This window comes from Cucurbita pepo, chromosome LG18 (assembly GCF_002806865.2).
Source record: "Cucurbita pepo subsp. pepo cultivar mu-cu-16 chromosome LG18, ASM280686v2, whole genome shotgun sequence".
NCBI lineage: Eukaryota > Viridiplantae > Streptophyta > Magnoliopsida > Cucurbitales > Cucurbitaceae > Cucurbita > Cucurbita pepo.
This window is the reverse complement of record NC_036655.1, coordinates 4,037,781-4,059,061: the sequence shown is the minus strand read 5'-3', so window position 1 is coordinate 4,059,061 and position 21,281 is coordinate 4,037,781. Positions and strand designations below refer to the sequence as shown.

The window sequence follows — 21,281 nt, the reverse complement described above, 5'->3', positions numbered from 1 at the left end:
CAGCACCCTCATTCCCTAACTTCGCTTTTACATACAAATCATCATCCAAATGTCCAAAATCTGGAGATGGATCAATTATGGCCTTAGAAATCCTCATTTCTTTACTTTTTACATTGCTTGAATGAAGCAATGGAACGAGTTCTCCCTTCGCATCATCTTTATGGATTTGTGTGTTCTAGATTGAGACGATAGGTTGTGTTGGTTTGCTGTCAAGTGCAGTCTGAAATTTAAATTTCTCTATACATTTCACAATTTGATTTTTGGTTTAGTTAGTTTTTTAGAGTTGGGCATGTTTTCTCACCATTTCTAAGAAACATTTGAATTCTTAGCCAAATTTAAAAACCAAAACAAGTCTTCTAAAACTACCTATTTTAGGTTTCTTGATGATCATTTTATTTTGGTTTTCGGTCTTCGAAAACCAAGCTTATAAACACTATTTCTACTTATAGTTTTCTTTTTGCATTACCTACTTTTTTTAAACGTTTTTTAAAATCAAGCCAAAACAAGAATAACTCTTATAAACATGGTTTTGTTTTTGTAATTTGAAAGTATAATTTAAAAAAAAACAGAAGGGTTGTTAAATGGTGTGTTATAATTTTAAAACTTAACTTGTATTTTGAAAATGGTTATAAAGACAACAAAACAAAGAGACCTAAGTAGGTGTAGTGTTTATAAGATTAGTTTTAAAAAATAAAAACCATAAACTTCTGGTTTTAAATCGGGGTCTCGGTTGCTTATCTAAAGTCGTCTTGAATTTGATAAATACGATAACTATTATTTTCTCAGTACATCCTATACTCAAAGTTTAGATTCAATGGTTTTCACAGAACTCCTATATTTGCTGATGACATTCTTGTTGGTGAAACTGGAGAAGGGGAAGGTGTAAAGCCACCAGAAAAGTCATTTTGGGCCAAATATGTGAGTTTCAATGAAAAGAGAAATTATTCCATAACCTTAAATTTTGACATATTCTTACCGGATTTGTATCCCTATTATGGCAGTGGATGTACCTGATACCACTAGGACTGATTGTTATGAATGCCATAACACAAGCAATGAACATGGCTGAAGAACAGGTTGGTGGCCAAGCAGCAGGACAAGGACAAGCACAGCCACAGCAGTCAGCTGCTGCAATACAACGTGGACCAGGCTCGTCTACGGTAAGACGACGATAGGAACTGTTAGAAAAATCGACAGGAAAGCATGCACCGACGTGAAATGGTTCGTTTTCCTTGTAGTTTTCAACATAATGATTGGACTTGGAGAATTTTTTGGCCATGTATTTCTAACTTTATTAGCATTAGAAACTTTGTCAAAGTGCAGAATACTGTATATCCCATTTATTTGTTCGACTGATGTTCAACTTCCATTTGAGACTCCCGTTGGAATTTGTTCATTGAAGTATTTATGTTTTATTATGGAATTGAGAATGATACTGATTACCATTACCATGAGGTAAACATGATATGCCCCATGATATGCATAATGTTAGAAATGCTAGATAATAGTTGTAGCCAATAGAAGAGTTTTTCATAATTTTTCCGTTGTCGAGTAAGGTTATTATCGTTGGATCTTTCCATAACCGTTGGATACGAGCGGAGACGGGATGGCTTCTTCATCCTTGTCCTTGAGATGGGGAGAGGCTAAATGTTATTAACAATAAGGCGATGGTTCTGAATTCTTGGTCTCTTTTATCTTTCTCGAGTTTCTCATCTAATTTATGTATATAAGCAAATGGGTGTACACCAATACTATAACTGGCTAAGTATCTACTTCTAATACAAGTAAAATGATATATATAGAGAGAGAGAGAGAGGGAAGATCAGTTTGTTATCTCTAGAGTAACTTTTATCCGTTGAGTAACGACCCTTCCACTCTGCACCGTCGGATCACTAAGGCCGACTTTCATTCCTGCTCGACGGGTGGGTCTTGCAGTCAAGCTCCCTTCTGCCTTTGCACTCGAGGGCTAATCTCTGTCTAGCAAGAAACCTTTGCATGCCTCTGTTGCCTTTTGGGAGGCCTACGCCCCATAGGAAGTGTCTACCTGAGACTATTCCTTGGCCCGTAGGTCCTGACACAAGGTTCGAGAGGAACTGTCTACTTGAGACTGTCCCTTGGCCCGTAGGTCCTGACACAAGGTTCGAGAGGAACTGTCTACTTGAGACTGTCCCTTGGCTCGTAGGTCCTGACACAAGGTTTGAGACTGTCCCTTGGCCCGTAGGTCCTGACACAATGTTAGAATTCTAGCTCTTCCAGAGTGGTATCTCACTGATGGCTCAGGCCCCCCGAAAGAAGGTCTTCTTCGCTCTCCACCGAAGCTGTGCAAGAAATGCCCAAAGCCAATCCCTATATATATATATATATTGATATATGTATTTTATGCTGTCTATTATTATGCCTAAAAGTCATACAACCACTCCAATAGTTTTATAATTCACATAGAGAAGTCTGGATCATCCTATTGATTATAATGAAAAATAATTATTGAAAATTTAATCGTAACTATAAAGTCTACAAATATATATATATATATATATATATATATATATATATAAAACTCAAATTAACTATAAATAATTATGATATACGTAAATAAAAATTATTTCGAATAAATAGTATCAAATAAAAAAGAAATAATTTTGAATTAAACACTCAAAATATCCTGAAAAGTAAAAATGAAAATAATTCAAATAGATTGGAAATATTTATGCTAAAAATTAATTTAATAAAGAAATTATATATTATATATATATAATTATTTATTTATTTTTAAAAAATCAAAATTCTGCGTACCTACCACGGGACAAAAACGGTAACCAAAAAAAGAACGTGAGGAAAGCCAAATGTCCTTTTTCGGGCAGCATGCTCTGCGAGTTATATAACTGTGTGGCGGTTTCCTTTTCAACTCAGTCCTCTTCCTCTTCCTCTTCCCTCTTCAAACCGGTACTCAATCAGCATGGCGGCCGCCGCCGTACCGCTTTGCCCGACTTCCGTTAACGCTTTCAAGCCTCGCTATCCAGCAGTTGCCTCTAGAAATGTCTTCTCTGAAACTTTGATCGGCGAGTACCGGAAAGTGCAGAAATGGAACCGTTTCGAGCTCCAGAGGTCGCAGGTCTCTTCTGCTGCTGCTAATGATGATGCAGTGACTGTAAGCGACTCTTCACGTTCCGCCATTCGTTCTTCGTAAGTGCTCGGGAAAAGTCCAGTTCTACTTTCCTTCGATTTGGTTATTTCTTGTTCATGCTTTTCATCAATGTCTTTTTTATTCCATTGGTTATTCGTTTATTGAAACAAGTATTGGCCGCTTGGTTGCTTCACTGATCATTTTGATTTTTGACATTTTTTTTAAAGATGTTATTTAATTTAGTGGCGAGAAATGTTCATTAGTTTCAATCACCTTTCTTTGTGTTGAAGATTATTAGGAGGGAGTCGCACATTGGCTAATTTAAGGAATGATCATGAGTTTATAACTAAGGAATACATCTCCATTGGTATGAGACCTTTTGGGGAAGCCGTAAGCAAAACTATGAGAGTTTATTGCTCAAAGTGGACAATATCATACCATTGTGGAGATTCATTATTCCTAACATGGTATCAGAGTCATGCCCTTAACTTAGTCATGACAATAGAATCCTCAAATGTCGAACAAAAAAGTTGTGAGCCTCAAAGGTGTAGTAAAAAAATGACTCAGGTGTCGAACAAATGATGTACTTTGTTTGAGGGCTCCTAAGAAGGAGTCGAGCCTCGATTAAGGAGAGGCTATTCGAGGGCTCCATAGACCTCAAGGGAGGATCTATGCTGTACTTCTTTGTTCGAGGGGAGGATTGTTGAGGATTGTTGGAGGGAGTCCCACAGGAATACATCTCTATTGGTACGAGACCTTTTGGGGAAGCCCAAAAAAAATACCATAAGAGCTTATGCTCAAAGTGGACAATACCATACCATTGTGGAGAATCGTTATTCCTAACACTTCGTTCTTTCCCCCTCTAAGAAACAGCTATTTGTTGATATGTGGAATTTACAAAAGAGAGGGCTAATGGGTTTAGAGAAAAGATCTCCAATTGACTGAAATAAAGTCATTACATAGTTGTTTGTGTTTTTTCTTTTGAGAAGAGAAACGAATGTCACTCTTGACGTAGCTGTTTGTGTACAAAGCGGTTTGATGAGCATCGAGTTCATTTTCACCCATCTATTTCTCAAATTTTTAAGTATTTTATTGGAAATCCTTTTCATCTAACTCTTGTTTTAGCAGGCCAAAGTTTTGTTTCAAAATGTATTTTGACGGATCATCACATATGTAGTTTTGTCCATCTACCTTTATTTTCTCTGGCTAGCCTCTTCATTTGTTTCATATCACGACAAATCATTGCTTGTTAATGCAATCTGCACGCCACACCAACATCAAAGCAACAGTGTCAATGACTTGTTCAATCAAAATCAAACTTTTAGATCATAGTTGGAGCTTGTAACAATGTCCAAAGTGGCACTGTATTCTTTTTTCTTTCAGGGTGATGCGACATGCTATATCGGTGTTTGTTGGTGATGAAAGTGGAATAATAAACCGAATTGCGGGTGTCTTTGCAAGGAGAGGTTACAACATTGAGTCCCTTGCTGTTGGATTGAACAAGGATAAGGCTCTCTTTACCATTGTGGTCACTGGAACAGAAAATGTCTTGAGACAAGTTGTGGAGCAGCTAAACAAACTTGCCAATGTTATCAAGGTTTTGTTGATTTTTCATACCATCTTTCTTTAGTTTGGGAAGACGTATGGGCGGGTGGGCAAGCTTTTTGCATTCAATTTCCGTGTCGACAAAGGGGATTGGTGTGTGATAGCTGGTGTAGTAGTTGTTGGTCTTGTAAGAGCATTACTAGAAGAAATTTGAGGATGTTGAAGTAAGGGAGTTTGCTGCCAAGAGAAAGAGATCATTCATTTACGAATTTAAAGTCTGATCGAGGGGTGTAGAGGACTGTAGAAGTTCGTACTTGAAAGACGATAATCATAGTTACGTTTTGGTTCCGTTAGTAAACATAGTCGATCAACGCTGGTTGACCGAATTTTGTTAGGTTTTGATTCAGTGTCGTCGAGCTATGATTTTCCCTCCTAAAAGCTAGTTAAGGAGAGCTGATGCACTCAAGTTCTCAAGGAATACCTCTGAAAGTTTTATTGGCTTTTAAGGCAAAAAGAACAGCCATATATATAGCCTGTCACCAACAATGGACTGTAACAAATAGGTTATCCAAATTAAAGACCTAACTACCCTACGGTAATAGTTTTTATGGAAGCTACTTGAAAGTAAAAGACTNGAGAGTCGTGATTCCTAACATGGTATCAGAGCCATGCCCTAAACTTAGCCATGTCAATAGAATCCTCAAATATCGAACAAAGAATTGTGAGCCTCAAAGGTGTAGTCAAGAGTGACTAAAGTGTCGAACAAAGGGTGTACTTTGTTCGAGGGCTCCAGAGAAAGGAGTCGAGCCTCGATTAAGGGGAGGCTTATAGTGTACTTTGTTCGAGGGGAGGATTGTTGAGGATTGAGGATTATTGGGAGTGAGTCTCACATTGGTTAATTTAGTGGAAGATCATGGGTTTATAAGTGAGGAATACTATCTCAATTGGTATGAGGCCATGAGAGCTTATGCTCAAAGTGGACAATATCCATACTATTGTGGAGAGTTGTGATTCCTAACCGACTAAACAAGAAACAGGGCTACTGTTTAAAGAGCCTCAAAATGGTCTGAAGTGATGCGCACCTGCCTATACATCGAAATCTCCTTGAAAATCTCCTCCCAACCTCCCAAAGCAGAAACATTTCAATTCTGGAACTCCTGGGTCGAATCCCTGATCTAGACCAAGAGAATTGGTCTCCCTTCATAGGAGGTTCAAACAGCTACAGGTTATCAATAAGATTGTTAAAGGACCTCCTCCCCTTAGTCATCTTATTGTTGTAAGATTTCTCGGAGACCCATCTAACCATGTTAAAGTCTCCCCCACTACACCAGCAATCTGCACAAAGCCCTGTAACATCGTAGATATTTTTTTACCTTGAACCAAAGAATAAAAGGTTAGTGAAGAACTCTTTAGATATTTCAATTATCAGGTGGAAGATATCTCAAGAAAGCCCCAAGTGGAGCGCGAGTTGGTGCTTATGAAACTCAATGCTGATCCAAGTACTCGTGCTGAGGTGACGACTTGCATTACATTTTTAATGGTCATTTTACATGCTTTGTAGAAAGAACCATTTTTGTATGAATAAGATACAGGGTTTTAAATTCTAATTCTTGTTTGTTTGGGAAATCTTTTTAAAGGATTATATTCCCCCTTGATAGGACCTCTGATTCTCCTTTCCTTAAGTTGAAGATGTTGAAAACTTCCGATTTTCGTTACGTAATCAGCTCTAATTTTTTATTGTCTTATGCCTCTTATCTTTTTTTGTTTCTCAGATAATGTTGTTGGTAGACATCTTTAGAGGAACAATTGTGGATATTTCAGAACATTCATTGACTATTGAGGTGACTACTTTCAGATCCTTTCAGAACATTCACTTATCATTGAGAAACGCATGCCAATATCTCTGAAGTATTTTTTTCTCTTGTTATTTATATCAATTTTACCGTCTTTTTTAATGTAAAATTATTGTTTTCTTAAGTAAAAAATTTATATTTGCAAGTCTGAGAGATGGAATATTCTTAGTTAGTAGCGAAAAGTTGAGAATAGTTACTTACCATGGATGCTAGAAGTTGTCTTGCAAGAGATTTAACTGAAAGAAACTTAGTAAATATTCTGTTCACTTTATCTACCGTATTATCATAAAATGATTAAAGTATGTACATCGTACAATTGAAGTCATTGTTTTGCATGGCCTACGTTCGATTTATTAGTCGTAGATTAACGAAAGGTTTGTTTTTTCTTAATGTCATAAGGTGACCGGAGATCCCGGAAAACTGGTCGCCGTTGAAAGAAACTTCAGGAAGTTTGGAATTAGAGAACTTGCCAGAACTGGAAAGGTAGAGATATACATTTTGTTCCATTTTTTTTCTTCTGAAAGACGCAAGGTATGGTCAAAGCTGAAAGTTATTATGAGTTGAGCAAGTTGACACATTTTGTTTCGATCTTGTCTTGATATGTGGAAATCACTACAAGGGGAGTAAGATTCGGATTATCTTGTTGAGCGAATATCTCAAGGCAAGAACACTTGTTTGAGATTCGAATCACTCCACAAGCAAGATCGATCATGTCTAGCTTGAATGATTCTTGTTGATCAAATATCTCAAGACAAGAACACTTGTCCGAGATTCGAATCACTCCACAAGCAAGATTGATCATGTTGAGCTTGAATGATTCTACATGCAAAAACTTAGTCATTGGCTAAAATTTTTTTTTGCTCATTTTACTATATTTTACAAATACAACATACATAAATAAGTAATTGTAACCTGAAGTATATAAAAAGTCTTAAAATATATTAATGAAATACAATAACTCTAAATTACTCTAAATTGTAATCTACCCAAAATTTATAACATGAAACTTCATCGTGGCATGAATTGAAATATCCTTTGATAATTTCAACACTATTTTCTTCACATCTTCATTGAAGTATATTGTATGATGGATGTCTCTTGGTGATTCACCGTATCTATGGTATGTTGATTAGAACTTGGATATCATTGCTTAAGTTTATCATGTGCTATTTATTAATAAATGGATTATAAAATTTTCATATCTGATGTACATTGAATTTGTTTGACGGTGTATAGATAGCATTGAGAAGGGAGAAAATGGGGGAAACAGCTCCCTTTTGGAGGTTCTCAGCAGCTTCTTATCCTGATCTCAAAGATTCGAGGCCGGTTGATGCCTTTGTAGGAGATGCAAGTCAATCACTCAATGGCAACATCCCTACCTCCACCGTATGTTCTTTTGTTCTTTTCCAACTCTTTTTTTTACAATGTTGCTGAAGTAGAAGTACGTATTTAGAACATGTATTGAAGTACGAGTCACGAGGACTACAAGAATAATAGTCAATGGGGAGATTCGATTTTACAATTAGAAGGGAAAAAGAAGGTTCTATAAAGCAACAGAGTGACTAGACTTTGCTGACTCAGATTTCAAAAAATAGGTCCCAAATTTTACTAATTTATTTCTTATTATTGCATTTCTCTCTCTTTTTCTTCCTTCCTCATTCTCGGTAAGAATCGGGCTGACACGATGGCTCTAAAAGATGGGTAAATTTTTCGTGAAATAAAACAATTAAAATTTACCACATAATTTACATTATACCAAAATAGTGCGCGCACGTTACTAATTTAAAATACGACGTTATGGTTAAAACACAAAATAAGGAACAGACACAAAACGTTTTAAAACAAAAGGGTTGAAGACGATGGGTGAGGTTTGTCTATGGCACCTTCTTCAGAGTCCGCTCCCGACCTTTACCAGCTTCTTATCACCTGAACAAAAATGGAGAATAAGGAAGGAGTACAAGACTCAATAAGTAGCCTACTTTTAGGCTTTTAATCGTGTCCTTAATATGCTAGGGTACCACATTCTTTGTTCTTGTCTTGTCCTTGTTATTGTTGTAAGTACTTAGGCCCCCTAGTTATTGTTCTTGACCTTGGGTTCTTATCTTGATTTATTCGGAAGACCTTGGTCTTTGGATTCTAAAACCTTGGTTTTCCTTTAAGGGCCTTAGTACTATGGTTCTTGGTTCTTTGTTCCTGGTTCTTGTCCTTAGAATTAGGATCTTGATCCATGTTCTAGTTCTTGATCTTTCTCTTGTTCTTGGTACTTTCTAGGTTCTTGTTCTGTTCTTGATTCGTTCTCCAAGACACTCCCCCTAGGATTTATGGCACTAGACATGCACCTGACAATCCTGTGTCCAAAGCTTCATGCGTTCCAAGCGACACAGCCTTGACCTACGTCCAAGGCTTCATGCGTTCCAAGCGACGTAGTCTTACCGCATCTTAGGGCTTGCCCTTTGATACGGTCTGCTGAACCTATGCCCAAGACTTCATGCGTTCCAAGCGGCATAGTTTGAAAACCTATATCCAAGGCTTCTTATGTTCCAAGCGATGTAGTCTAATACTGCATCAAGGGCTTGCCCTATAATACAGTTTGTTTAACCTATGCTCAAGGTTTCATGCGTTCCAAGCAGCGTAGTCTAAGTCATGAGCATGCTGTACCTTGGGAGGTCTTAGGAGGTTCTTGATTCTTGGCTAAGGTAACTTACTCTCTTCTTGTTCCTCCGTGGCCCTAGACTACTGCCCATGATAGACCATAAAGGTCACTTGCTCGGTGCATACTTAAACATGGTATCCTGCAAATCTTTTGGATACCCATAACTTGGTGCAGGGCATCTCTTCTAGGTGAGGGAAACTTGAGGCCAAACATGACATCCTACAAAGGAAACACGGTGCAGGGCATCCCTTGGGCCTCAGAAAGCACCGCTTGGTGGGAGGTCACGGGTCACTTTGGACGTGGTTAGAGTATTACCTAGCATTCTTGAGTTTCTGACTTTGGGGTCCTTGGTCCCTCGTTCTTGAGTGGTACCTAGCATTCTTCTTACTTGGGTAGTTGTAAAGCTTGTGTGGTGTTGTTCTTTGTTCTCAATCTTGTAAGTTCCTAAGGTTCATAATTCCTTGAGGCATAAGTTGTAACTTGCATTTGTAATCATATAAACCCATCTTAGCGTGAGTTGTTCTCGAAGGTCATAGATTCCTAGGGAGTTCAGAGGGTTCTAGAAGAGTCTTGATTCTTGTGGTGTTTTTTGGGTCCTAACTTAGTTTAGGTTCCAAACTTGCTTCAATCAACTTGAAACCTCAAACATATCTTCATGTCCTTCGTAATAGACCTTAGAAGAAGTAGCAAATCATTTGGAGCACGTATAGACCTTGAATTCCATAAGTAGTCCTAGGGGCATTTTGGTCATTTTACCCCTAATTCTTGGTTTTGCTACTTAACGTATTCCAATGACTTTCAAACTTCATCATATAATCAAACATCATAAAATAAGATCTACTACAGAGTTTCATAGCATTTGGAGGTCATCTAGGTCATGAACCATAGGTAGTCTTCCTTAGGGGCATTATGGTCATTTTGCATCATTTCTTGGTTTAGCTACTTATCCTTATCCAATGACCACCAAATTTCATATATAACCTCAACATGCTATAATATGCTCAGCATTAAAATTTCATAGCCAGCGGAGTTCATCTACTGGGTTATTTTAACGTTACCTAAATCCCGAGCAATTTGTTCGATTCAAGGCCTTAACTCACGGTTCCTAGGGTTTTTCTTTCATGTATCCTTAGTTCATACTTGGTTTAGGGTTCATATGGAAATCCAAGCGATTCCTACAAGTATTTCTTAACAAAAAGTCCAAGGTGGCTACTTACCTTGTTGTTGACGTTCGGGACCTCCGTTCTTGAGCTTCCGATACCCGAATTACCTCAAATTTTCTTCTATAAACTCCTTAATGTGTCTAGTTTCTGGAACCATAAGGTTGTTCATGAGAACCAGTCTGGAAGAGGGTTAAAATGGAGAAAAACCGAGGGAAGGTCGAGTTTTCGGTTGACATGGCTGGTTCAACTGAACCGGCCATGTCATCGTCTCCTTCCTCCAGACGGGAAGAAGACACGCGCGACCGTTCGCGCCGCCGTCTGAAACTCGCCCTTCCCAGCTCTGTTCGCACCGTTTCTCCCCTCAATTTCTTCATGAAACTTAAAGAGGGTGTTACAAGGAAGAGCTAGGGATTGATTTCATACCTTTTCACGAATCTTAGCCTAAGATATTTGCTTCCAAAGTTCATCCAAAATATGATTTCTTGCCGGAGTNAGGCCTTAACTCACGGTTCCTAGGGTTTTTCTTTCATGTATCCTTAGTTCATACTTGGTTTAGGGTTCATATGGAAATCCAAGCGATTCCTACAAGTATTTCTTAACAAAAAGTCCAAGGTGGCTACTTACCTTGTTGTTGACGTTCGGGACCTCCGTTCTTGAGCTTCCGATACCCGAATTACCTCAAATTTTCTTCTATAAACTCCTTAATGTGTCTAGTTTCTGGAACCATAAGGTTGTTCATGAGAACCAGTCTGGAAGAGGGTTAAAATGGAGAAAAACCGAGGGAAGGTCGAGTTTTCGGTTGACATGGCTGGTTCAACTGAACCGGCCATGTCATCGTCTCCTTCCTCCAGACGGGAAGAAGACACGCGCGACCGTTCGCGCCGCCGTCTGAAACTCGCCCTTCCCAGCTCTGTTCGCACCGTTTCTCCCCTCAATTTCTTCATGAAACTTAAAGAGGGTGTTACAAGGAAGAGCTAGGGATTGATTTCATACCTTTTCACGAATCTTAGCCTAAGATATTTGCTTCCAAAGTTCATCCAAAATATGATTTCTTGCCGGAGTAAAACAGAGGATTTCTTATTGGGTAGCCGACTCTAGGGGTTTTCGAGGCTCGATTTTTTCACCAAACCTCTTCCTTATTCTTCCATCAAGCTAAAGGAATTGGTTTGGAGGAACGAATTTGAGTGTCAGATCTTAATTTTGAGAAACCATTCTCGGTCAGCAAGTTACCCGACACCTCCGATTTTCGATCTCTTGGGTATCTTGTTCTACAAAACTCTTGATTCCTTCATCAAATTTACTCAAATTCTTCCTCTGGTGCTAAAGGAATCCTTAATTTAAAGGAAAAGAGGCCGTATATAGGAATTCGATACTTACCCCCAATTTGAGCCCGAAATGGATTTTCTTCAATTGGGAACGTTCCTGAGGTTATTTCTCTTCGTGGTCTTCTATGGAAACATTCCTTGGAGGTGCAGAAACCTATTGGGGTCGTCCTTGCTTGACGAATTCTCGTGTATCCTCAGATTGAAATTTCGAGTTTTCCTTGAAGTTCTTCAATGGCGGATTGGATTGAAGGAATGGTTTCTAGGCACTTTCAGGACTCTATTCCTTCATAGAACTTGTGAGTAATCTTGTTTAGAAGCTATAGGAACAAGTTTGAAGAGGAATGGTGGAGAATTGCTCTCGAATTTAGAAGAAAATCCGAGAGTAGGAGACTCAAATCTAAATGCTTATTGCCAACGACTAGGAGCTCGACCTTGCTCGATTCTTGTTCCAAACTATTGCCCCAACCTCAGAATTATAGGGGAAACTTAAACCGACATTGAGAGCTCCAGAATCGTCGTGAATTAGCAATTGGATTTTCTGGAAAATCCATCGAAAATATCTACTCCGATCAGAGCTTCACCGACCTTGATTTTGAATCTTAGTCGTTGGATGTGATGATCCGTGAGTGTTTTAGAATATATCCAAGTTTGGAGGAGATCCAACGGCTGAGTGTCAAGATTAGAAGGATTTTGGGTAGAAGGCACTGTGAAGGTTCTGATTTTTTAGTAGAATGGCAAATCCGTGATTATCCTTTAACTTCAGGGGTATTTTGGTAATTTTCCACTTTCAGAATATTTTATTATTATTTTTTCAAAAAATCCATAATTTTCCTAAACATTCTTCCTCCCTTTTTGGTCTTGAGTATCTTGAAATTCCTTCTAGACAAGGAATTAAAAATCCAAAAAGATCCTTGATAATTGAAAAAATGACATTTTCGTCCTTTTCGCTTACTTTTTCCTTTCCAATTCTTTCCATAGTTCTTAAGTCCTTAAAATTAACGGGTATGGAAATGACTTGCTTAAGACCCTTGTCCTAGCTTAATCCTCTTCATTTCCTTCTTTAGATCCTTTGGGTCTTACATGGGTGGCTTTCCTTCATTTTTCGGGTGTTACATTCTCCACCTTCACGGATGCTCACTATCTGCTCCCTCCCCATTTGTGGCCATGTTGACTACCAACCATTGCTACCCTTCCTCCTTGCTTTCGAAAGGTCTCAGATTGTTAAGTTGTTAAGTCTTTTGATGAAAACTTAATCTGATAGAGTGAGTAAATAGTACTTAAGAATGCTAGAAATCATGGGTTAGAATCCAAAACCGAAAAATCTTAAATGAGAATCTCTCAAGAAACCATCGTGGTATCAGAGTCATGCCCTAAACTTAGCCATGTCAATAGAATCCTCAAATGTCGAACAAAAGTATTGTGAGCCTCGAAGGCATAGTAAAAAATGACTAAGACTTCAAAAGAAAAAGGAGTCGAGCCTTGATTAAGAGGAGGCGTACTTTGTTCGAGGGGAGGTATTGGATGAAAGTCCCACATCGGCTCATTTAGGGAATGATCATGGGTTTATAAACAAGGAATACTATCTCCATTGGTGTGAGGCCTTTTGGGAAGCCCAGAGCAAAGTCATGAGAGCTTATGCTCAAAGTGGACAGTATCATACCATGATGGAGAGTCGTGTTCAACTAACATGGTATCAAAGCCATGCCCTAAACTTAGCAATGTCAATAAAATCCTCAAATGTCGAACAAAAGTATTGGGAGCCTCGAAGGCATAGTAAAAAATGACTAAGACTCCAAAAGAAAAAGGAGTCGAGCCTTGATTAATTGGAGGCGTACCTTGTTCGAGGGGAGGTGTTGGATGAAAGGATGAAAGTCCCACATCGGCTAATTTAGGGAATGATCATGAGTTTGGTGTGAGTGAGGCCTTCTGAGGAAGCCAAAAGCAAAGTCATGAAAGCTTATGCTCAAAGTGGACAATATCATATCATTGTAGAGAGTCGTGTTCAACTAACAGTGTCTTCCCCTATCCCTATTAGTTTAGGGTGCTTGTTTCCCCGATTTATATTCGTTCGTGTTGGGAATTGTTCTTGCTTTTCACCAAAGAAAACGAAATGTGAATATTGCAGGGAGATGTATATCCATTGGAGCCATACGAAAATTTTCATTCAAATCAAATTCTTGACGCTCACTGGGGTGCTCTCTATGATGACGATGTACGTACCGATATAATTTTCAAATATTTCCATTATAGTTCTAAAAATAAAAAAAATAAAAAATTGTGTGGAATTGTTTTATATCCTTTAGTATAGTAGTAGCTACCATGTATGGTTTTTATATTATCTCTTCTACAATGTTCTTTGACCTTTTGTGTTCTGCTAACTTTCAGTCAAGTGGTCTTCGATCACATACATTGTCTATGCTAGTAAACGACTATCCTGGAGTTCTTAATGTTGTCACTGGGATTATTTCTAGAAGAGGTTATAACATTCAGGTGGGTTCTTATTTTACTACTGACATTGTTTAACTTTTTCTTATTTTCATCAGTTTCTTCATCATAATTTTCTATTTGGAAAATCGCCAGAGTCTTGCTGTAGGACGTGCAGAAAGACGGGGATTATCTCGTATCACGACGGTCATTCCTGGAACGGACGAGTCCATTGAAAAGTTGGTTCAGCAGCTTCAGAAATTAATAGATCTTCATGAGGTAGCATGTTCAGTAATTTTCTTTTATTGATTAAGTTTAATGATAGTGTGACTGAGTTTCTTGTTTTAACTATTGTAGGCAAACTGCTAGTTTTCATACTTTATGCTCCTTTGAATGGTTTTAACTTCATATTCGAACGTTCGTGTCAACTGTCAATCATCTAATGCCAAACTAATCAAAATATTTTTCACTTTGGAGGATGCACGATGATATCTTGTGATGTCTCATGTTGGTTGGGGAGGAGAACAAAGCACCCTTTATAAGGGTGTGGAAATCTTCCTCTAGTAGATGCGTTTTAAAGTCTTGAGGGGAAGCCCGAAAGGGAAAGCCCAAAGAGGACAATATCTGCTAGTGGTGGGTCTGGGTCGTTACAAATGGTATTAGAGCCAGACATTGGAAGATGTGCCAACCTTCTCGCTGTTCCTCGAAGGAGGGTAGACATAAGGCGGTGTGCCAGTAAAGACGCTGGGCCCCAAAGGGGGGTGGATTTGGTGGTGGTCCCACATCAATTGGATAAAGGAATGAGTGCGGCCCTGAAGGGGGGTGGATTATGATATCCCACATCGGTTGGGGAGGAGAACGAAACACCTTTTATAAGGGTGTGAAAATGTTTCCCTAGCATACGTGTCTTAAAATCCTTGAGGGGAAGCCCGAATGAGAAGTGAGAAGGCCCAAAGAGGACAATATCTGCTAGCGGTGGATCTGGGTCGTTACATAACTAGAAATTGTGAGATCCCACATCGGTTGGAGAGGAGAACGAAGCATTCTTTAAACGGTGTGGAAACCCCGAAAGTGAAAGCCCAAAGAGGACAAGATTTGCTAGCGGTGGATCTGGGTCGTTACATATCTAGAAATTGTGAGATCCCACATCGGTTGGAGAGGGGAACGAAGCATTCCTTATAAGGGTGTGGAAACCCCGAAAGTGAAAGCCCAAAGAGAACAAGATCTGCTGGCGGTGGATCTAGGTCGTTACATAACTAGAAATTGTGAGATCCCACATCGGTTGGAGAGGGGAACAAAGCATTCTTTATAAGGGTGTGGAAACCCCGAAAGTGAAAGCCCAAAGAGGACAAGATCTACTAGCGGTGGATCTAGGTCGTTACATAACTAGAAATTGTGAGATCCCACATCGGTTGGAGAGGGGAACAAAGCATTCTTTATAAGGGTGTGGAAACCCCGAAAGTGAAAGCCCAAAGAGGACAAGATCTACTAGCGGTGGATCTGGGTCGTTACATAACTAGAAATTGTGAGATCCCACATCGGTTGGAGAGGGGAACGAAGCATTCTTTATAAGGGTGTGGAAATCTCTCCCTTGCAGACTCGTTTTAAAAACGTTGAGGGGAAGCCTGAAAGGGAAAGCCCAAAGAGGACAATATCGGCTAACGGTGGGCGGGCTTAAAAAGTATAATGAGACAAGCCTAACCGTTAGCCGATCGTTATATGGCTATGAAGTTTGCCCAAGAACTAAATGAAGCTACATTTTTCTAGCCAGACAAACAAGGGAGCTGACCCAAATTACAAATTGAAATATTTTGATTTTATTTACTCTACTCCTATAAATGATGTTTTCATCTCTTTTATGTTGAGAATCTTAGAGTCCTTAGCTTATAGTATTACGACCTTGCGACTCGTACACGTTCATGGTTGATTAAATAGGGGGTAACGGCTTCTTCAGGTGCGCGATCTAACTCACTTGCCATTTGCTGAGAGAGAATTAATGTTGATAAAAGTTGCTGTAAATGCTACTGCTAGAAGAGATGTCCTTGATATTGCTCAGATCTTCCGTGCAAAAGCTGTTGATATGTCTGGACATACAATTACTCTTCAGGTCCGCTCTTGTCCTTGATATCATATAGAGAGTTGTGCATGAATACATATACATATCTGTGTGGTTAAGACTATTATGTGTATCTGCAAACATATAATATAGATATATAGATATGTTTTGCTCAATTAATGATGTTTGTGCTACTGATAGGAACATTTGATACAAATTCTTCTGAAACAATGAAACCAATCTGTAAAGGGATAAAAGGATATACTAGAGTATTCTTTTCCGATGCATTGTGAGATTTCACATCGGTTGGAGAGGGGAACGAAACATTTCTTATAAGGGTGTGGAAACCTCTCCCTAGTAGACGAGTTTTAAAACCTTGAGGCTGACGGCGATACATAACAGGTTAAAGCGGACAATATTTGCTAGCGGTGGGTTTGGGCTGTTATGAATGGTATCAGAGCCAAACACGGGCCGGTGTGCTAGCGAGGACACTAGGGCCCAAGGGGGTGGATTGTGAGATCCCACATCGGTTGGAGAGGGGAACGAAACATTCCTTATAAGGGTGTAGAAACCTCTCCCTAGTAGACGTGTTTTAAAACCTTGAGGCTGACGGCGATACATAACAGGTCAAAACTAACAATATTTGCTAGCGGTGGGTTTGGGCGGTTACAAATGGTATCAGAGCCAAACATCGGCCGGTGTGCCAGCGAGGACACTGGGCCCCAAGGTGGGTGGATTGTGAGATCCTACATCGGTTGGAGAGAGGAATGAAACATTCCTTATAAAGGTGTGGAAACCTCTCCTTAGTAAACGCGTTTTAAAACCGTGAGGCTGACGGGGATACGTACCGGGCCAAAATGGACAATATTTGCTAGCGGTGAGTTTTGGTTGTTACAAATGGTATTAGAGCCAAACACGGGCCGGTGTGCCAGTAAGGACACTGAGCCCCAAAGGGGGTGGATTGTGAGATCTCACATCGGTTGGAGAGGGTAACAAAACATTCCCTATAAAGGTGTGAAAATCTCTCCTTAATAAACGCGTTTTAAAACCGTGAGGCTGACGGGGATACATACCGGGCCAAAACAGACAATATTTGCTAGCGGTGGGTTTGGGCCGTTACATGCATAGAGTGCTTTGATCTGGCTATTCTTATGCTATAATTTTCCGTATTTACTCTAGCTCACGGGCGATTTAAACAAGATGGTCGCGTTGCAGAGGTTGCTAGAGCCATTCGGGATATGTGAGGTTCGTATTCTTGGTTTCTATATCTTATAGACAAGCAGTTGGAAAACGAATTCTTTTTCTGATGAATAGTATGAGAATCAGTTCTTGTATGGAATTTTTTTCATTATTATGTACTTCTATAACTTAACCATAGAAGTTCCAAATATAATGAAAGTTTATTGTGTATATATTTACATGAGTATCGATTCTGTAGCAGCACCTATACATATCATGATGATAAATGCTAGTTATCGTTGTTGCTAAACGCGTCGACCATCGACGACGTGGTCGTAAAAATTGATATCTACAAACTATTTCGTTCTCTGTAGGCTTCGAGATCTGATATCTAGCACAATTAGTCGAAGCTAGGCTTTCCGATGTTTGATGAGGCGATCGAGACTGTTTATTTAGCGTTCTAAGGGTGCTTATATCAGCTAAACATTAATTTGTATACATTTTTGACACTGCCTTGTGTGTGTTTGTGCATATATGTACAATTCTAAATGCTGGATCCTTCTTTCTGTATCGGTAGGTGGCAAGGACCGGAAGGGTGGCGTTAGGAAGGGAGTCGGGCGTCGACTCGACATATCTTCGTGGTTATCCCCTTCCAATCTAAGTCCCAGAAGCTCTTTGTTTCTTTTAGGTAATTTAATTCAGTAAGTTTCTCTTCCTTACTGTTTGCATTAGGCTGTCTTCCTGTTTTCCACCATGAATGTTTAAGCAACTCGTTCACTAAAATAGTTTGTACAAAACTTTTTGTTGCTATCAAATATTTTATCGATATCTGTGAGATCCCACATCGGTTGAGGAGGAAAACGAAACATTCTTTATAAGGGTTTGGAAACCTCTCCCTAGCATACGCGTTTTAAAAACCTTGAGGGAAGTCCGAAAGGAAAAGCCCGAAGAGGACAATATCTACTAGTGGTGGGCTTGGGTTGCTACAATATCGATACTTCGATGTCTGTTAGAATAGGAGTAGGACGGGATGACTGTAAGGAATGTCGTAGCAGTTCAACTTTGAAGTAGCTCGAGTTACTTGTTCGTAACTTGTTTGATCATTTTATCGATCTCTTAGTATATTTGATTGATCGGCTGGATGAACTTCGTTTGAAGTTGGACTGTAAATGAAGCTTTATTCTTAAGTGTAAAATGCACTTTTTTAGAGGTTGGAGCGATAAACGTCTTACCTTTCTAGATAAGCTCGTATATGTCGTCGTTTCTACCTTGTGGATATCTGTAGCTCCATAGATTGGGACTCTTTGATGGGTGAAGCTTGACTCGGTTGATCGAGTGTGACAGCCCAAGGTGATCGCTAGCTGATATTGTCTACTTTGGTCCGCTAGTATTGTCGTTAATCTCATGATTTTAAAATGGTTTGTTAAGGAGAGGTTTCCACATTTTTATAAGGAATGTTTCGTTCTCCTCTCCATCGCTCTCTCTCCCTCTCTCTCGACTGACCCTCTTGTCTTAATTCTCTTACTCTTCCCCTCAAACACTCCATCGTTCTACCAAATCTAGTCGCCTCGGTCATCTCGATGATTGCATTGAAGTCGATGCCAACGCTTTTCTCATATTTGAGATGTTCTACTAACATTCGATGTAATAACGGTTTCAATGACTAAAAGTGTATTTTACACAATAGTTTATTTGGTCTATACTTCTAAAAACGTGATAAATAAACTAACCTTTTGGTGGGCAACATTATTCAATATCATCAACAACGAGTTTATCGTTTTTTCAAACTTTGTGCTCAATCGTTCAAATTTACAGGGTTTCAACTATATTGTTATATCCACAACGAGGCAGATTGATAGAAGCCCTACAACGACGTTATCAACAAAAATATCGTACCCTTAAATCTCCTTAAAGAGAGCAAGTTACGCACGTCTCATTTTAATCGTGCATAAAGCTCTATATTTCTTTCTTTTATAGTGTATAGCTATACCGAAAAATCAAGTGGGACTTGCAAAAGTTGGAAAATGTAGCTGAAACAAGCTCGGGAATTAAATGAACCAAACAAAGAAAAAAAAAAACCCCGAGAATCAAGAGGTCAAAAGTCAGTAGTCTTTCGACTTTCCTCGATTAAAAAAACCAAAATATCACAAAAATAAATAAATAATAAAAAATTGAAATTCCAAATTCAACCTACCAAACTACTCAAAGTGGATTAGTGTGTTGAAATTGGTGAACCAAATTACTTCATGACAACGGACATATGGCGCAAACACCGGAATTACCTAACACTCATTTAACCTACCAATATATATATTTTTTTATCCATAAATAAAAAATTATAATAATAATAATAATTACTTTTAAAATTAATAAATATGTTTTTTTTTTTTATCTTTTTTAATATTAGTGAGAAATTTTATATTTTGTTGATATTTTAAAAATATATTAAAATCTCGATTCATTTATGATATTAATAAATTCCATTCATGTTTGGTTAAGACAAAAATTGGTCGAAGAGATGTTGGTTAGGTTCGAATTTTTCGAGTCATTTATTAAAAATTTTATTTTTAATAAAAATAAAATGTTAATTTTATTTTATTTTAAAGAGGTGTGAAAGGATAAATAATAATAATAAATAATTATAAAATTAAATAAATATATGTATATATAATTGTATCGTTAACAAATTCGGATTGGTTCGGTTCAACCCAATTTTGTTCTAGGAGAACCTATGAACCAATTCGGATGGTTGAGTTGGATTGATCGGATTTTTCCAACAGGCTTTTAATTTTTTAAATAAAATTGGGTTATTTAAATAATCAATAAAAAAAAATTTATAACAAAACTAAACATAATTTTTAGTATAATGTTTTAGAGCTAAAAATACATCAAAATATAGAAAATAAAATAAAAAATATATAATATATATATTATTGAGAAAAATAAAAAATAAAAAAATAAAATTTGAACCTAAAATAATACCAATAATAGAGAAATTGTTGGTATTATTTTGATAATATTTGGAAATGGAAAAACTAAAGTAAGCAATTGAAAAGACCAATAAAATTGAAAGTGTTGAGTACAAAATTTTTGTCAAAGTCTTTCATTACCTACCATCACCTAACTCTCCCGATATTAAATTATCAATATTCGAACTGACCCGTTGAAAATCACGATCACGATCACGATCAACTGATCTCGACACAGCTAAGTAGATAAGTACTTATTATTTTCACGAGCATTGAAGGTTCTATTTAGTTATTTTTGTATAATAAAAAAGACGGAGAAAATGATGATCGTCCTATATAAATGTCGAGAATATATAATTTTTTTCATAGTTAAATTGTAAATTTAGGTTAGAATATCATTTTGGTGTCTGTACTTTGAAACTCGTCTGTTTTAATCTTTGTCGGGTCTACTTTGAAAATATATATTTTTTTAGTTATCGTAATAAATAATAATGATGGTTTATGTTCGAGAAAAAACACTGTGTGAATATGTTTATAAAATTTATAGGGAACAAAACATTACTTATAAGGGTGTGGAAACCTTTCCCTAATAGAGCATTTTAAAATCGTGAGACTGATGGTGATATGTAATAGACTATAATGGACAATATTTGTTAGCGGTGAACTTGGGTCGGAGCCAGAGACCAAAGCGGTCTTTTAAAAAAAATGGAAATCAAAGAAAAATTATCGAGCATACAGGTCAAGTATCGACTTTTCAAATATATTTAAATTCTTGTAACATGATTATCGAGCATTAGGTCAAGTACATAGATACAATAAAATAAAACGTTTGTAAGTTCGAAAGCCTAAGACAAATATATGAGCGTTTAGAGACCAAACAAGAACGATACGAAATTCATGAACGAAATTAGGTTTGAGACGTATTCTAACAATACCGACGTCTCTATAAGTAGTAATCCTTTTGGCCAAATGATCCAATTCCATCTTCCA

General features: G+C 38.0%; 1 protein-coding gene and 1 long non-coding RNA gene across 4 annotated transcripts; both read left to right on the top strand.

Moving 5' to 3' along the window:
* Positions 1 to 774: 774 nt before the first annotated feature.
* On the top strand, positions 775 to 1,448 carry LOC111780180. The gene is made up of 2 exons (XR_002812812.1): positions 775 to 918; positions 1,002 to 1,448. It is a non-coding gene; the product is annotated as an uncharacterized LOC111780180 (long non-coding RNA).
* A 1,429-nt stretch (positions 1,449 to 2,877) lies between these two features.
* Positions 2,878 to 18,148, top strand: LOC111779695 (acetolactate synthase small subunit 1, chloroplastic-like). 3 transcript variants are annotated; one of them, XR_002812723.1, is made up of 13 exons: positions 2,878 to 3,183; positions 4,508 to 4,721; positions 6,099 to 6,182; positions 6,442 to 6,510; positions 6,922 to 7,005; positions 7,759 to 7,908; positions 13,789 to 13,875; positions 14,049 to 14,153; positions 14,244 to 14,366; positions 16,042 to 16,194; positions 17,323 to 17,388; positions 17,697 to 17,788; positions 17,900 to 17,992. XR_002812723.1 is itself a non-coding variant. In XM_023659812.1 (12 exons), exons 1-12 carry the CDS (start codon positions 2,957 to 2,959, stop codon positions 17,981 to 17,983), a joined length of 1,446 nt encoding a protein of 481 aa, XP_023515580.1. In that variant the 5' UTR covers positions 2,878 to 2,956; the 3' UTR covers positions 17,984 to 18,148. The 3 variants fall into 3 exon arrangements, 1 of the variants encoding a protein (XP_023515580.1); XR_002812722.1 differs by having other exon boundaries at positions 17,697 to 17,815; positions 17,900 to 17,991; XM_023659812.1 differs by lacking the exon at positions 17,697 to 17,788 and having other exon boundaries at positions 17,900 to 18,148.
* Positions 18,149 to 21,281: the final 3,133 nt, after the last annotated feature.

What these genes read in the sequence shown, in the direction of transcription:
- LOC111779695 (XM_023659812.1), top strand. Translation starts at nt 2,957, where the DNA reads ATGGCGGCCGCCGCCGTACCGCTTTGCCCGACTTCCGTTAACGCTTTC. An exon ending in AACTTGCCAATGTTATCAAG is followed by an intron (nt 4,722 to 6,098) that starts GTTTTGTTGATT and finishes TTCAATTATCAG; the next exon opens with GTGGAAGATATCTCAAGAAA. An exon ending in GAAGAGGTTATAACATTCAG is followed by an intron (nt 14,154 to 14,243) that starts GTGGGTTCTTAT and finishes GAAAATCGCCAG; the next exon opens with AGTCTTGCTGTAGGACGTGC.